Source organism: Chelonoidis abingdonii, chromosome 22, assembly GCF_003597395.2.
Source record: "Chelonoidis abingdonii isolate Lonesome George chromosome 22, CheloAbing_2.0, whole genome shotgun sequence".
NCBI lineage: Eukaryota > Metazoa > Chordata > Testudines > Testudinidae > Chelonoidis > Chelonoidis abingdonii.
The window spans coordinates 27,962,331-27,978,397 of NC_133790.1; the positions used below are offsets into that span (position 1 = coordinate 27,962,331).

At 53.0% G+C, this 16,067-nt stretch overlaps 1 protein-coding gene across 1 annotated transcript in view; it reads right to left on the minus strand.

Moving 5' to 3' along the window:
• SCARF2 (scavenger receptor class F member 2) overlaps positions 1 to 16,067 on the minus strand; it is a 76,235-nt gene that overhangs the window by 42,884 nt on the left and 17,284 nt on the right. Inside the window, exon 7 of the mRNA XM_075060093.1 lies at positions 5,773 to 5,876. Within this exon, the coding sequence (XP_074916194.1) occupies positions 5,773 to 5,876 (104 nt within the window). The remainder of the gene's footprint in view (positions 1 to 5,772; positions 5,877 to 16,067) is intronic.

Genomic DNA, 16,067 nt, shown 5'->3' on the forward strand with positions numbered 1-16,067 from the left:
GGCAAGAACTGATCCTTGTGGCACTCCACTGGAAACACATCCATTCAACGACAATTCTGTTTACAGTAAAATTTTGAGACCTACCAGGTAGCCAGTTTTTAATCCATGGAACGTGTGCCAGGTTCATTTTATATTGCTCTAGTTTTTTAATTAAAATGTCACGTAGCACTGGGTCAAACACCTTACAGAAGCCTAAAGATATTACATGAACACTGTATCAACCAAACCTGTAATCTTCTCCAAAGAAAATCTCAAGTTAGCTTATGGCACAACCAGCATGTGGGTGGTCTGAGCTAATGGATGCAGCATGAGTCAGGGCCAGGCTAAACGCACACCAGGAGATCAGAGTCCAAGACAGGCCAGAGGGTAGATAGAGAATCAGGCATCATGAGACAGGCAGGGCCATGTTATCAAGAGACCATAGTCAGGCAGTAAGGGCAGGTCGTTTGGGGGCTGGAGGGGCATCCTAAGTAGGAGAAACCTCATTGCACAGACAACTTCCTATTCCTCTGCTTGGTTTAAATAGACCAGGGGACTAATGGGGACTGATGGAGTTCCACCAATCAGATCCCAGAACTGGAGTTCTCCATCAGTGTTGGGCATGTAGTTCTGGGGGTCATTAAGAGGACCCAAGGTGACAGGTCAGAACTTATGGACTCTTAAGAGCCCTGTGTACCAGTGTTCAAGACCCATTGTCCCTGACAGCTTCTATTTTCCATAAACACAGGCTGATTGGCATTAATTGCATTCTTCCCATTTAGTTATTAATCGAGTTCTGCGGCAGCTGCTCCATTGTCTTGCCCAGGATTGATGTCAGGCTGACAAGCCTATAATTATATGGGTCGTTTACCTTTTTAGAAATTAGCACACTATTAGCTTTCTTCCCATCTTCTGGAAGTTCTGCACTTTTCTGAGACTTTTGAAAATCAACATTAATGGTACAGCACAATCCTCAGCCAGCTCTTTTAAAACTCTTAGATGAAAGTTCTCTGGAGCTGCGGATTTAGATCCATCTACTATCAGAAATCTTCATCCCCTGTAGGCACTTGTAGGGTGTGATAAGTCACCTCTTAATCTGCTCTTTATTAAGGTATATACAGTGATCTCCTTGCATCTCTCACTGTAAGGCAGGTTTTCCAGATCTTGAATCATTCTTGTAGCTCATCTCTGAATCCTCTGCATTTAGTCAACATGTTTTTGAATTCTGACACCAGAACTGGATGAAGTGTTCAGTCATGGTCTCATCTAACCTACATGTCACCTCCCTGCTCCTACCCAATCTTCCCTCAGAGTTCATAGGGCTGCCCCTAAGGTCTGGGGATTGTCAGCAGAAGGACAGTAGTCAACACGTGTTTTTGAATGAGATTATGCAGACCAGGTTAAAGGGAGAAGGGGAGGTGACAACAAACAGCTCTGGGGGACCCTCTGGGCAGGTAAGAAGAGGATCCTCCATCTGAAACATGGACAGAGTGATGAGAAAGGGAGGAGGGGACCTGGGAGAGGCAAGTGGCTCAGAACCCGAGGGGCGCACGATTCCAAGAAGAACAGCATGGTTGATGGCATGGAAGGTGGCTGGCAGGTTGAGGGGGATGGAGCACTGGCTTTGGGTTTGGCCAGGGAGAGGACATTCTGGTGAGAGCTGTTTTGGTGGTGGACAGAGGGAGGATGCTGGATTGAAGATGTCATTGGAGGAGAGGAACTCCAATCAGCAGTTGTAGACAGCAGGTTCAATGAGCTTCGAGATAAAAGGGAGAAAGGAGACGGGGTGGCACGGGAGAGAAAGCATCTGGCACATTTCATGGATCCCACAGGAAGAATAATTTTAAACCATCTGTGTAACCAGAGACGCAGGAATGAGCGGTGCTCCCACTGTGCAATGAGGCTGGCGCTGCTGTCTGCACTGTATGGCCTGGAATTTCCTGGCCCGGCAGGATTTCAGCTGGAGCGTTCCATGCATTTCACTTCCTAATGCCACAGAATCATCTCCAATCTAGTGGCTGCTACCAGGCTTGGCTGTGATGTGGTGGGACTGATTCCTGGGGAATCCTGCTGGGGAGGAAGGAGGATGAAGATGGAGCCAGCCAAGAGCCAGTTCCACTCCTGGCTCCAAAGGGGCCTTTCCAGCTGCAGGGAAGAGCAGGAGAGCAGCAATTCTCCAGCCGTGGCTCTTATGCTGGGGCTGGGGCTCTGCAGGAAGAGAGGAATCTCCCAGCCACTGGTGCAGGGGAGGCAGAATGTGGCTGAGCCCCCCTGGGCTAGCAGATCCCTGACACTCTGTGCATAATGGTGCACTACTCCTGCTCCTACGCGTCTCTCTGCTGGTGTTCAGACTGGTTCTGGTGCTGCTCAACCCATGGCCATCTTGATCTCTTGTCTCGGGTTCCCCAGTGTTGCTTGCAAGGCGGCTCAGCCAGGCTTCTTGGTCACTACCTCTTGGAGCATGGCCTCTATCATCATTCTCTGGGGGTCCATCATGGGTCCCCCGTGCCTGAGCAAAAGTGAGATCTGGAGCCATCTGGCCCAGCAGGGCTCAGTCCAACAGTGGCTTCTTTCAGGCTCCAAAGGGACCCTCACATGGGGCTTGAGGGCAACAGAAAAGCAGATCAGAGCAGGTCCTTGGAGCCAGAGGGCCCACGTGTCCAACAATGAGGAGTCTTCAGCTTCCCCTCCTGCCCCTCCCTGTGCAAGGAACTGCTCTGTGCAAATTCCAGACGGGATGGTCTGTGCCAACCACTGGACTGACAGGAGTCCCCCAGGGGAGACAGCAAACAGAGCTGCTATCTCAGAGATGTGAACAACCCACTGATGAGAATGAGGGGGTGAATAGGGCATTTGCTGGCAGAGCAGCACGGGGCCCGGCAACACCGAGGCCAATGGAGTCGCTAGACTGAACATGGCGACTCTGGAAAAGGAGCGAGCAGGACACCCAGCCCGAGGAACTGGAGCTCAGTCCTGAGCCGTTAGGCCTCTTGGGCAGACAGCTGCACTCCCCCACCCGTGCCCTGCCCAAGCTGCCAGGAAACAGGAACCACAGCCTACTGGCTCCGGGCATCCCCCATTCCTCACATCGGTGCATGGGTTTCACAGCTGGATGTGGGGGCTCAGGCAGGCCGTATGCCTCGTCCCACTTCCTGGAGAGAATCAAAGGGAACGGCACAGAGCTTGGCACAGCTGGCAGCCCCTGACATGCAGAGCAGAGAAAGCAGCACCCCAGTGAGCTTGACTCCTCTAAAGATGCCAGCATCCAGCACAAGGGGGCTGACCCACAGCCCAGCCCGAAGCTCTCTGTGCAGAGGGCCAGGGGATGCTCCTGCCGATCACACTCCTAATGCATTCAGTGCTGCACAAGGCACAAATAAAGAGGCCCCTGGTTAAACCTCAGCCAGGTGACCGAGTGGATCTTGCAGGCAGCCCATCATAGACGCCCATTCATAAACTTATCAAGCTCCATCTCAAAACCAAGTCAGTTTGCCCCACGCCTGGTCCCAGAACCTCACCCCTCCAATGGTTAGAAACCGTCTAGTTTCCAGCTCAATTTACCTGTGGCCAGTTTATCCCCATTGGTTCTTGGGCCAACACTGTCCTTTAGCTTTAATAGCTTGTCCCTCCTGCTGGTGTTTACCCCCCGAGGTATTTCTAGAGAGCACTCAGACCCCCTCTCAGCCTGTGTTTCGCTAGGCTACACAACCGAACTCTTGTAGACTCTTCTCATGTGCTAGGGGCTCCCTTCCCCTGCTCCGCCGGGCAGCCCTTCTCTGCCTCTGCTTCAGTGTGAATTCATCTCTCTTGAAGGTGACTGACCAGAACTGTACCCCGTATTCTAGATGAGCTCTCATCAGTGCCCTGTGCAATGGCATTCATACTTCCCTGACCCTAGGGCCAATTTCTTGCCTGATACAGCCTAGAATCCATCTGCCTATTTCGCAGCCACATCACACTGGTGGCTCAGAGCCAGCCTGTGATGAATGAATGCACCCAGCTCTCTCTCGTTCTCTGTCCATTCCAACTGATAAGAATGTTGACAGTTGACAGCAAAACTTCTTGTTACTAGTCCCTATGTGCACGAACTTGCACTTTATACTATTGAATTTCATCCCATTTCTACTACTCCAGGCCTCTAGGCCATCCAGTGCTCCCTGTATAATCTTCCAGTTCTCTCCTGGTGCCTCCCAGTGTGCACACTTGTGCAGAGCAGAAGCAGGTGTGGAGGAGCAGAACAGTGCACAGCACAAGGGAGGATGCTGGGAAAGGGCAGGGTCATGGCAATGTGCTAACGTTGGGGAGGGCGGGCAGGGTGAGACAGGACAGGCTCCATGGTGCAGGATAGGGGCATATGAATTGCCAGGGTGAGTCCATGCACATGGCTTTCAGTTCTGATCACCCCCTCACTGGACAATTAAATAGTGTTTAAAGCTGATTTGTAACAGGCAGGTTGAGGTCAGGTGACACCAGACAGCAGGACAGAGCCATGGCATGGTCAGCATTATGCCAACTAGTCGTGGATCAAAGCAGGGCTCACCACATCAGGTCCACATGTGCACTGACCACTCAGCAGCATGTCCTGCGGCTCCGCTGTTAAACACGTGTCATTAAAACACCACTTCGCTGCCTAACAAGGATGAACCCCCATAGGTCTGAGTTCATGCTACAATACCCATGGAGTCTGGCATGACCGTCATTTCAATCGCAACAGATCCAGAGCTAGAGTAGCAGGTGCTTTGCAGGTCAGGACTGAGAGGTATTGACAGAGTTGTGTGCATGGGAGGGAATAGAACTGGCCAAGCAGGAGGGCTGTAGGTCAGGATTGAGGGGCATCAGCAGAGCTCCCTGCATGTCTGAGGGTGCGCCCAGGACCAGAAGACCAGGGTACTGTGGCTTGAGAGATATAGGCAATGGTGGAACAACTGGGGAGAATTGCTGCAAAGCCAGGCTGAGTCCATACTGTTTATACACAATGCAATTAGACTGTTCCCTACATAAAAACTTCCTGTTGCTGTGGTCACTGCACGCACCCTGGCAGCCTAGGCTGATAACATCTTCACTGCTGCTGGTCATAACAGACTCGAAGCATCAGCAGGAAAGCGAACCTAGAACACTAAATGCATTCTAGAATCTATCGCTGCAGCTGCTTCCTTGTCCACCTGATTGCAGATCCTGGATCAGGCTCAACAGGCGAGCCTCTGGCTCCACCAGAGCTGCGGCACCCATGCACCAGCTTGTCTTGGTTTCCTCACACACAGTGATGGTGGGGCAGCTTTGCAGCCAATAAATCACATGGTGGAAGTGCCCCCAGCCTGACATCTGGAGAGTGGCCTACAATGCCTGGCCTCCCTGGACACAGTGGCCATCCTCTGGTTATGCAATCTGGACAATGAACCCTGAGGTCTGCACAGGAGAGAGACTGAGGGCCCTGGTGTGTGCCCCATACAGGAAGTGTGCTGGAGCTCAGGCGGTGGCTCTAAGATGCACATGCAGTGCTCATCTGGTGCAGTGAGAACCTACCAGATCCAAACCAACCAGTGGGGGCGGGGGGGAACTGGGGGGCTCTCCTGGACTGTGGATGCAGGAAGAGATGGGGAACATCTCAATTATGTTGTCTTAGCAACAGGATTGGGTGCATGGGTAAGGGGGGCTGGAGTGCCTGGGGAGAGAAGCACCAGGATAGCTGAAAGCCCCACACCCACAGCTTCTATTTTCTAGATAATCTATCAGAAACAGGCTCTGTGTTCCTCCCCATCTGACCCCACACCCAGACACAACTGCTGTACTCACCCATGTGGCAGGCTCCAGTCAGGGGGTCACATGTGTCATCATGGCAGCTGCAGGACTTGGCGCAGTTGACTCCGTACTGACCAGCTGGGCATGTCAGGTTACAGCTGGAGAGGAAAGAGAGAGTCCTACATCAGCAGTTCTGAGCCCCCCACTGGGCTCCCCACAGCCCTCTCTGTGGATTCAGACCCCCAGGAGCCACAACACCTGCCCTAGTTCTCCGACTGCGGGTGGAGCTGTGCTGGGAGGAAACTCCTATAACCTGGAGGCTCAAGCAGCAAGAGCTGTGTGTGTAACAAAGAAGTGGAGCTGCTCAGGGCTTCCCCTACTCCCCATTCCAGGCTTGAGCAGCGGGCTGGAAGGGACAGAGGGAGGAACTGTATGGTCACCACTGGCCAGACACACAAGCATTTGCAGCAGCCTGGGTCAGGGGAGCAGAGGGCCACAGCCATGGAGGTTATAGATGGGAAAGCCCTGCTAACTTCTGTGACACCCACCCTGGAGGCCAGTGAAGGAATGGCCAAGGGTAAATGAGGAATGGGGATACAGGCCTGGACCGAGATCCCAGCTCCTGCCACAATCACTGGCGCAGGCCAAGCCCCAGTGCACAACCCAACAGGCCTTAACATCTGGTATTTATCCACCAGAAGCTGTGCTCTGGGCCCACGCTTCGTGCAGCAATCCATGATGCCATCAGCACCCAAAGCACCCAAGGGACCATGGCTCCCCACACTGTCCCAGGGACCAGGATACCATCTGCCCTGGAAGGAGCAGATACTTGAGGACTGGAGCTGTGGCGTTGGCAGGTAGATTCCATTGCCACTCCAGCCTGAACAACCTTGTACCTCCCTCTAGCAGGAAATGATGGGGCTCTCCTGGACCAGTTGCTGGTGCTGGAAGGGCAGAGTGGGCAACGAGCCAGAAATCAGAGAAAAAGCATCACTCTGTAGGGCCTGCATGGCCCCTCAGGGTGTTTTCCAATGCTTGGTCCTGCCTGTTCGCACTGGGACGCCATTATGTCCCTCAAGGGGCCAAGTCATGATGACCAAGGATCCTAGTTTTCCATGATAAAACCCCCAAAATTCTCCAATTAAAAAAACATAAAAATCTGTGTTTTTCTGTGATTAAAATGAAACGCCGAACTTTAGATTTCCTAGCCACAATATATACAGTATCAGCTGAACACATTTTACTGATATAGTTACAATTTTTAAGCAAGTTCGAAGCCTGTCAGTGACACCAGTCATTCTAATAAAATAGAATTGCAATTTGTATTTCTTCCAGATTCCAAATACTTTTATGTCTGTATTCTATATTTTCAGATTTGTTTTTTAAATGCACAAAAAATAAAGTGAAAATTGCTTTTATATTAACATTACTCACTTTCTGAGTTAGTCCTGGAGGCTGAAGTGAAATTTGAGATGCATTAACACAAGAACCCCCTATATGTCATTGAGTGACCTCTATATGCCGGAAACAGTTTATTGGGGTCTGTTCAGCGATGTAAATTTAACGGGCATTCAAAAATCAACCACAAGAGGGGGAGGTTATGTACATTGAATAAATGACACTGGTACTTTCATTAAAATATAGTTAATGGTTAATATATGTGTTTATTTTTTCACAAAAGGTAGAAACTAAAGGTTCTCTGTAAAAATGCAAATTCCACGTTTTTCTGTGGCAAACGGATTTCTAGGATCCCTGCTGATGACACAAAGTTTGCTCTGGGATTTAGCCTAAACTTCCCTTTTCTCACTTTCATCTCATTTCTATTATAGGGTGACCCTCTCAGAGCAGCCTGTATGCCCCTGCTGTGCCCTCAGCTATGGTACCTGCTGAGTGGTATCCTGCCCCTGTAGGAACTACTCATTCATAGCTAGCTGTTTAACCTCCTCTCACAAATCGCCAGCTTTCTGGTCCTTCCTTGCTTTCTTCTGAGCTTCCTCCAGCCTTCAGGATTGTTCTCATAACCAAGTGCCAGCACTGAAGACAAAGTGCCAGGTGCAGTCACCCCGGAGTCTCACACAGCCAACACCCCCCCCATACACACACCATTCACTGTGCAGCCCCAAATCACAGAGCCCTGTCTGCAACTCCCTGCTTACTGCTCTCTGCTCCCACCCGCGTGTTTCACGAGAGGTTGTGCACACTTCTCCAGAACCAATCCCACTTTTTTATCCCTCTCCATTCTCAACAATCCCGCTGGGTTCCTCATCTCTCCTCACTGGGGTCTGAACGGCTCCCGGTTTATTCATCCCCTGCAAATACACAAATGTGCTAGTTACTGCCCCTGCTGATCATGACCGAATGCGCTGTGAGAATGGAGTTCACACTGATCCCTGCCTCACTCTACTAGTCACCAGCCCCCATCCTGGGGCATCGCAGCTCTCGGGCACTAGCACCGCAGTGGCAGGGTAGGCTGCACAGCTGAGCGATGTGCAGCTGAGGTAGGAGACCAATGAGTGTGTAGAAGGGGGTGCATGGGACTAGGGCCAAGGGGGACACAGGCAGGGAGGCATAGGGGGCTGTGGGGAGGGGAAAGGCTGCAGGGGGCTAGGGCTGCGGGGGACACAGGGAGGAACGTGCAGGTGGCTGAGGAGGGGGGTGCAGCTGGTGCATGGGAGACAGACTCTAGGTGAGGGGCTGGGTGCATGGGGGGCAGTCCCTACGGGGGGGGGCTGGCTGCCAGAGAGGGCAGTCCTGGTGGGGGGCATTCTGCCCTTGACGAGGCCCGTCTCTGCAGAGCAGGCATATGTGCTAGCCCAGCGTTGGGGGTTCCTGGATGCTAGGGGGATAATCCCTGCGGGGTTGGATGAAGGGGGCAGTCCCTGACTGCTCCCTCCTAGAGCTTCCCCCCCTTCCCACAAGCCCGGGAGCAGAGTGGAGTGGGCTGGGGCCAGGTCACTCCACCTCCTGCTGCCTTGTGAGTGCAGGGGCAGGCCCAACCCCTGCTGCCTTCCTGCACTGGCTGCTCCTGCCTCCCAAAGCCCTTGGGTGCATCCCCCCAACCCCTCGGAGGGCTGGGACACCCCCTGCAGAGGCCTGGGAGGCCCCCCCTCAGAGGGGGACTGTATAGGGCACCACAATCTCTAGGGGCCATGCCGCCAGTGAGTGTTGGGGGGCTGGGCCAGAGTGTTGGAGTGCAGGAGGGGGTACAGGGCTGGGGTGCAGGAGGAGGCTCAGGGATGGGGGTTGGAGTGTGGCCTCCCACCGAGCAGAACGCAGTTCTGGCGGCTCCTGGTCAGTAGTGCGCACAGCAAGGCTAAGGCAGATTCCCTGCCTACCCCAGCCCCACGCTGCTCCTGGAAGGGACCGATGCACCCCTGTGGCCCCAGAGGCAGGGGGACAGGGGTCTCCCACCGTGTGTTGCTCCTGCCTGCAAGCACTGCCTCTGCAGCTCCCATTGGCTGGGAGAGCTGCAGGGGTGGTGCTTGCAGAGAGGGGCCGGAGCCATGTGCCCTCCACCCTGTCCCCAGGGGCCACAGCAGTGCGTTGGCCCCTTTCAGGAGTGGTGTGGGGCCGGGGTAGGCAGGGAGCCTGCCTTAGCCTTGCTGTGCGCACTACTGACCAGGAGCCGCCAGAACTGCGTTCTGCTCGGTGGGAGGCCACACTCCAACCCCCATCCCTGAGCCTCCTCCTGCACCCCAGCCCTGACCCCCCTCCCAGAGCCAGCATCCTGTACCCCCTCCTGCACTCCAACACTCTGGCCCAGCCCAGAGCCCCCTCCTGCATCCCAACTCCCTCCTAGAGCTTGCACCCCATACCCCTCCTGCACCCCTACCCCCTGCCCTAGGCTCAGCCCAGAGCCCCCTCCTGCACTCCAACTCCCTCCTACAGCTTGCACCCCATACCCCTCCTGCACCCCTACCCCCTGCCCTAGGCTCAGCCCAGAGCCCCCTCCCACCCTGCAAACCTCTCAGCCCCAGCCCAGACCCCGTATCCCCTCCCAAACCTCAACCCCCTGCCCCAGCCCGTGAAAGTGAGTGAGGTGGGGGAGCGCGAGTGATGGAGAAAGGGGGGGATGGAGTGAGTGGGGCGGGACTTTGGGGAAGGGGCAGGGCCTCAGGGTAGGGGTGGGGCAGATCCTGGGTTGCCCTTAGATTCAAAAAGTGATCTTGGGCATAAAAGGGTTGGAAACAACTGTCCTAGGTTGCTTATGAGAAGGTCATACGAGACAGTATCAAAAGCTTTACTAAAGTCAAGATTTACATCTACCGCTTCCCCCGCAATACACAAGGCTTGTGACTCTGCTAAAGATTTGTTCTTGACAAATCCATGCTGACTGTTACTTCTCACCTTATTTTTCTTCTAGATATTTGCAAATTGATTGCTTAATTATTTCCTCCCTTATCTTTCCGGGTTACAGAAGTTAAGATGACTGGTCTGTAATTCCCCAGGAATTACGGGTTGCCTTTAGGTGTTGACAGCAATACAGGGGCCCTCAGATTCCCTGGAGCCCATCCCTCCAGCTTTTAGGACTGGGTAAGCAGGGATTGCTGGTCTTATCAGTAGATGGCTTCCTCCTGGTAGTGGACCAAGATGAGTAACTGTGGATCTGACAGCATCCACAGACAGCGCTGACTGCGAGGTCCTGTCCTATGGAAATCCTCAGATGGTGCCCATCACCGCGGTGCCCTGGTTGCTGGTGTCATGTCTGTGGGGCTTAGCTTCTATGGTCAGAATTGTGCTTAAGTGGCTCTGTTCCATTCTCACAGGAGGACCAGCCCAAAGGGCTCTGTTAGGTGGTGGCTCATCTCACCTGAGGGCTCTGCCCTGTCACCTACTCCTCTCTGCAGCACACCTGTAGCCTCAGGGTGGGGGTTTGAAGTGCCAGGAGTTGGAGACACACTCTCAGCTCTATACCCCTCACCTTGGATGGGGCAGGTTCCCAGCTCCCCCTGCTGCAAGTCCAGACCGGGGCTTAAATGTGAGAAGGTGCCTGTAGCTCTGTGCAGACACAGCTGAGGAAGTAAGCCAAGGCAAGAGCAGAGATGGCAGCTGCCACCATGTTGTGGGGATTTGCCACCTCACAGTTGCAGCTGGCCCTCTGACAGTGCCTGAGTGGCTAGACAGCTGGAGTGGCCCCGAGTGCAAGGAGAAGTTGGCCTTTCCAGGCTCCTTTGTCTCCTGCCACCTGAAGCAGCATAGAGCACTCTACATGAGCTGTGGCTAGGTGTGGGATGCAATCACCTGCTCATTAGCAGTGCTGCACTAGGGCTGTTGCCTGTCCAGGTTTTCCCTGGATCATCCCGTTTTTGACGTAGCTGTCTCAAGAAATTGGTCAGGGTGCTCAGGACATGCTGCCGGCTGTCCAGTTCTATGAGTTCAGGCTCACCCGGATGTCCTGGGGTTTGTATCTTACAGGTGGCAACCTGACGTGTTACCTCTCTGCTGCACAGGCTGACTCTGCTTCTGGTGAAAGTGAAGACATTAGCTTGGAGCCATAAATCCTTCATAGTTTGGGCCCTAGCCTGGCAGAACCTGAATCGACAGCCTTTCCTGCCATGTTAGCAGCTTCTCTTCAGGGGTGGAGTGAGGGGCCAGCACTTTAGCAGAGGAGGTGACATGCAGAGAGGATGGGGATCCCCTGTCTGCTGTGCAGATCTGTGTGTGAGAGAACTTATTCCGGCGTCTAGAGAGCAACAGGTGCAGTGGGTAACAAACAAGCCAATCAATGAGGCATGAGCTCTGAGCTGCCCCCAGTGCATTGTCCACTGTCCCCTCCAGATATATGCTCTGAACTGGGTCTGTCCATTGCCAATGTGCTCTGCACAGGCTGCCTTCCTCTGTGAAGTTTACCAGTGTCTAAGGTAGAGGTGGGCAAACTACGACCTGGAGGCCACATTTGGCCCTTCAGACATTTTAATCCGGCCCTTGAACTCCTGCTGGGGAGTGGAATCCGGGGCTTGCCCCACTCCATGAGTGCCATGTCTCCCGGAAGCAGCGGCATGTCCCATCTCCATGCATAGGGATAGCCAGGGGGCTTCGCATACTGCCCCTGCCCCAAGCGCCACCTCCGCAGCTCCCACTGGCTGGCAACCGTGACCAATGGGAGCTGCAGGGGTGGTGCCTGTGGATGGGGCAGTGTGCGCAGAGCTGCCTGGAGAAGGGACATGCCACTTCTTCTGGGAGCTGCTTGAGGTAAGCACCACCTGGAGCCTGAACCCCTAACCCCTTCCTGCACCCCAACCCCCTCCCCCAACCCTGATCCCCCTACTGCCCTTCAAACTCCTCGGTCCCACCCTCCTGCACCCCAGAGCCCGCACCGCCAGCTGGAGCTCTCACCCCCCCACCCACACCCCTGCCCCAGCCCAGAGCCCCATCCCGCACGCTGAACTCCTCATTTCTGGCCCCACCCCAGAGCCTGCACCCCATCTCCCAATTTTGTGAGCATTCATGGCCCGCCATACAATTCCCATCCCCAGATGTGGCTCTCAGGCCAAAAAGTGCGCCCACCCCTGGTCTAAGGGTTCCCGCTTCTCTGTGCCTGGATGAGCTCCCAGATGCTCATGACCTGGGAGCTCTGATATGAAGCGGTGATAACCCTCATTCATGGGATGCACAGGAAGCGCTTGAGGGATTCACCATCTGGCTCTGCCTCCTCTTGCTTTCCCCACCATAAAACCCAGCCCTCTCTCAGAGCCACATCCCTTGGCTTGACCGTAGCCCCTTCAGCAATGATAAAACACACAGACTCTCAAGCGTCCATTGTCTCCACCAGGCAGAGCATAGCTGGCACGTTCCAGCCTGCTGCCAGCAGCTGCTGTGCTGTCAGGCCTCAAAGGGATTCAGCTGGGCTAGCTTGGCCTTAGCACATTTCATGCCTTTTAAACTTATCAAGCTTCCCCTGGCCCAGCTCTGTGCCCATGTGGCACCATGTGCCAGGCACAACACAGGGATTAGCACAGAGTCAGTGCAGGCGTCACATCCACGCAGAGCAGCTGGGTCAGGGATTGGATGTCAGCCGTTGGAAGTAGCGCTGCTCTCTGTTCTTATCGATGAGGCGGGTAGCATTACCTTTGATTAAACTTGCCTGACATTTCTGTTATAAGACCCTATTTTCAGTTGCTTATAATGCTGCCAAACGTTAACTGTTTGGGATGACATTTTTGATGCTGGGTGCCTGCCTCAGGCTGAATTGTTTTGGAAAATTTCAGCCTGAGCGGTTCAGCCATTTCCAAGAAGGAGGCTAGTGAAAAATCCCTTATTTTGCTCATGTGAAATCGTAGTGAGAAAAAATTCTTTGAGAAGTTCTCACACCCCATGGTTTGGAGCAGGGATTTGAAATCTGAGGGGGGGGGGAAGCGGGAGGGGGGGGGGGGGGGGGGGGCAAGGGAAGTAGATTTGAACAAGGAGCCCAGGGAGGGAGACAGAAAGGATGGGGAAGTGGAGTGTGCAGGTTACTGGAGGGGGGAAAGAAGAGAAACAGATTAGATAGATATAGGAAAGGTGGGAATTAGGACTGGCTGGGCAAGGACATGGGGGCAAGGAGCTGTCAGTGTTCAGGGAGGACTAAGACTAGCTGGGCAAGAGGAATGATGGGCTGCAATGCCTGCGGATTGGAAAGTGGGACTACCTTGGTGAGGACAATGGAACCGGGGAGCTCACTAGTCTAAACTCCTCTCCAGAGCCTGCAAAGGAATCCAAGGTTCAAAATCGCACCATTCCTCTGATGTCAACAAACATCTGTGAAGCTCATTAGCAAAGTGTCTCATCTCCCCCTATTGCTGGTCCACACAGAGGATGACAACCTACTACTGCTATCAGTTACTCCATTAGCTTACGTGGCAGAGGTCCGTGGGGTGGATTTAAAGGTTTCTACACTGCTGACTACCCATGTGAGTGTCAAGAGGAGACCACATGATGGAATCTATTCAGTTTGCTTTTTTTTTTTTTTTTTTAACAAACTAGGAAATGCCACAGAATTGTTAACAGAACACTAGTAAGATTGCAAAGTCAAGAAATGCCAGAACTAAGGTTGCTTGTGCATATGAATTCTGCATTGTGCAGTGAAGGAGGCTGCTGTGTGTAGGACCCCTGCTTCATTTATTGGAAGGTGCCTTGTGCCCCAGGCAGAGAGTTACAAGAAGAGAAAGGATGGGCTCATGCATCACAACGCCTAATTTTTATGCACCTAGAAAATCACAGGGACACCACTGAGTCACAAAGCCTGAATTCAGTCCCTAGGCTCCTATACAATGAATGGGGAGAAGTAGGCACCTCAGACTGTGAGTCACAAAAGCCAGCAGGCGAGGCAGCCAACAGGCGGGGTGTGTGCTGAGTCCCGCCCTCCAGAGACTGGCGCCTAAGTCTGGACTGCGGAGAGGTGCCTCCCACTGGTAGCAATCACAGCCAGGCCCCCTCTCCTGGAGACAGGCGCCAAAGGCGTCTCTGGGGAGAACAAGTTACTTCACACTGAAGGGCCAGAGGAGGAGTGGTGCCCAATGGTTACAGCACTTACCTGGGACTCCTCCCTTTTTCTGAGGGGAGAAAGGTCTCTTAGCTCTTACCACTGGGCCACGGGATAGGTTGATGTGGGGCTGCCCCCATCTCTCCTGTTGAAACGGTTTCACTCTGGATAAATACTTAAACATTCACCAGGCCAGAGAGTGAATGACTCTGCAGTCTGTTGGTTATGGCACCACCTGAGAGGTGGGAGAACCTGGGTCTAATCCCCCTTCTTCAAGAACTGTTTCAACAGGTGAGACTGAAGGACCCCTGCAGTAATCTTGGTATCACCCTTTACCTAAGTCTCTGCTTTTCAGTTCCAGGGGGATGGTGATGGTGGAACAGTCTCCAGCTGTTCTTCAGCTCGCTTCCCTTCTTGTAATTACTGGTATTTCTTTAACGTTACTGTCAGCAATAAATGCAGGTTTATTCCTCACTGACGTCAGCGGGTGCCCTGCAGAGAAATTCCCACATGCTGTTCGGGAAAGTTACCACAAAGTTTTCTATCCTGAGCAAAGTGAAGCCAAGTCCCTTTCTGAAGTTAGTCTGTAAGCCAGGGGCAATAAGTAACTTCTGACCAAAGTTATATTTAAGCCATCGGCAGGGGTTTAAACTGCTGACAAAGCCTTCTGGATGGGATGGCTCTTCTGGAGTCAGGGTGTTCGTTCAGCTACCAGAGTCCTCCATGTGACACAAGCACACAGAACATCAGCTCAGCCTGACTGGAAACAAAGGTCTAAGATGTTCTTATAATTAGAAGGGCCTACACTCCAGAGGGGAACATCAAAGAAAACCCAGCCCATGAGGGTCAGATCCCAGGTGAGTCTGCAGAACAGCACCAAGAAAACTAGCTCTTGCCTCATAAAGAAAGCAGACGGTGTGGAAGGGTCAGTGCAGAACTACACCCAGCAAGATACCACCCTGCTTTCCAGCCATCAGCATAGTGAAAGGTGAAAAAGGACCCGGTTGTCTCTGTGCACGAGAAGTGAAGGGGAAAGTCTGGCTAAGCTGCTTTCACCCCATCACACTAACATGAGCGTAGCCTGGACTTGTACAGCTAGGAGACACTTTTGTTCTTTGTGGCTTTATGACACAAACCAAGTCTCTGCAGCGTGTGCACACAAACCTTGCATTGGCTTGTGCATGCTGTGTCCCATGCCTCCCTAAGCAGCCTGCGCCTGTCTGAGTATGCTGGAGAGGTTCTAGGGAAATGGGGCCCCCACAATGTGACTATCCCAGGAGCAGCACGTCTGCCTGAGCCCAACGCTCTTCCCTACAAGGCTCTGGCAGCGTCACCAACTCATATGTTAACAGGATACAACTCATATGTTAACAGGATCGGGACCATAGCTGGTGTTTTGGTTAAAGGCTCAGCTCTGGAGTCAGGTGATTATGGGAGACACACAGTTTCCACTTACAGAAAGCACACTTCTAGTATTTGGGGATCAGGAAGAAAGCTAGGGAGGAATAGCTCAGTGGTTTGAGCATTGGCCTGCTCAACCCAGGGTTGTGGTCCTTGAGGGGGCCATTTGGAGATTGGTCCTGCTTTGAGAAGGGGGTTGGACTAGATGATCTCCTGAAGTCCCTTCCAACCCTAATAATCTATGATTCTAGAAAATGTGAATCCTCCAGGCTCAAGACCAAAAGGCAAATAAACAAACCAAAAACATATTTTAAAATCGCCTGGTTTTTAAGCCAATCTCATGATTTTGGGGCCTGAACCCTTGGGGTGCGTGACACTGCAGGGGGGATTGGCACTTAAACACCACTGCTTTCCCCCTTCCTTCCGCTTAAAAAAGCAGCAGCAGCAAAAGGCTGGACAGCACTGCTGAGTGAGCGAACATCTGAGC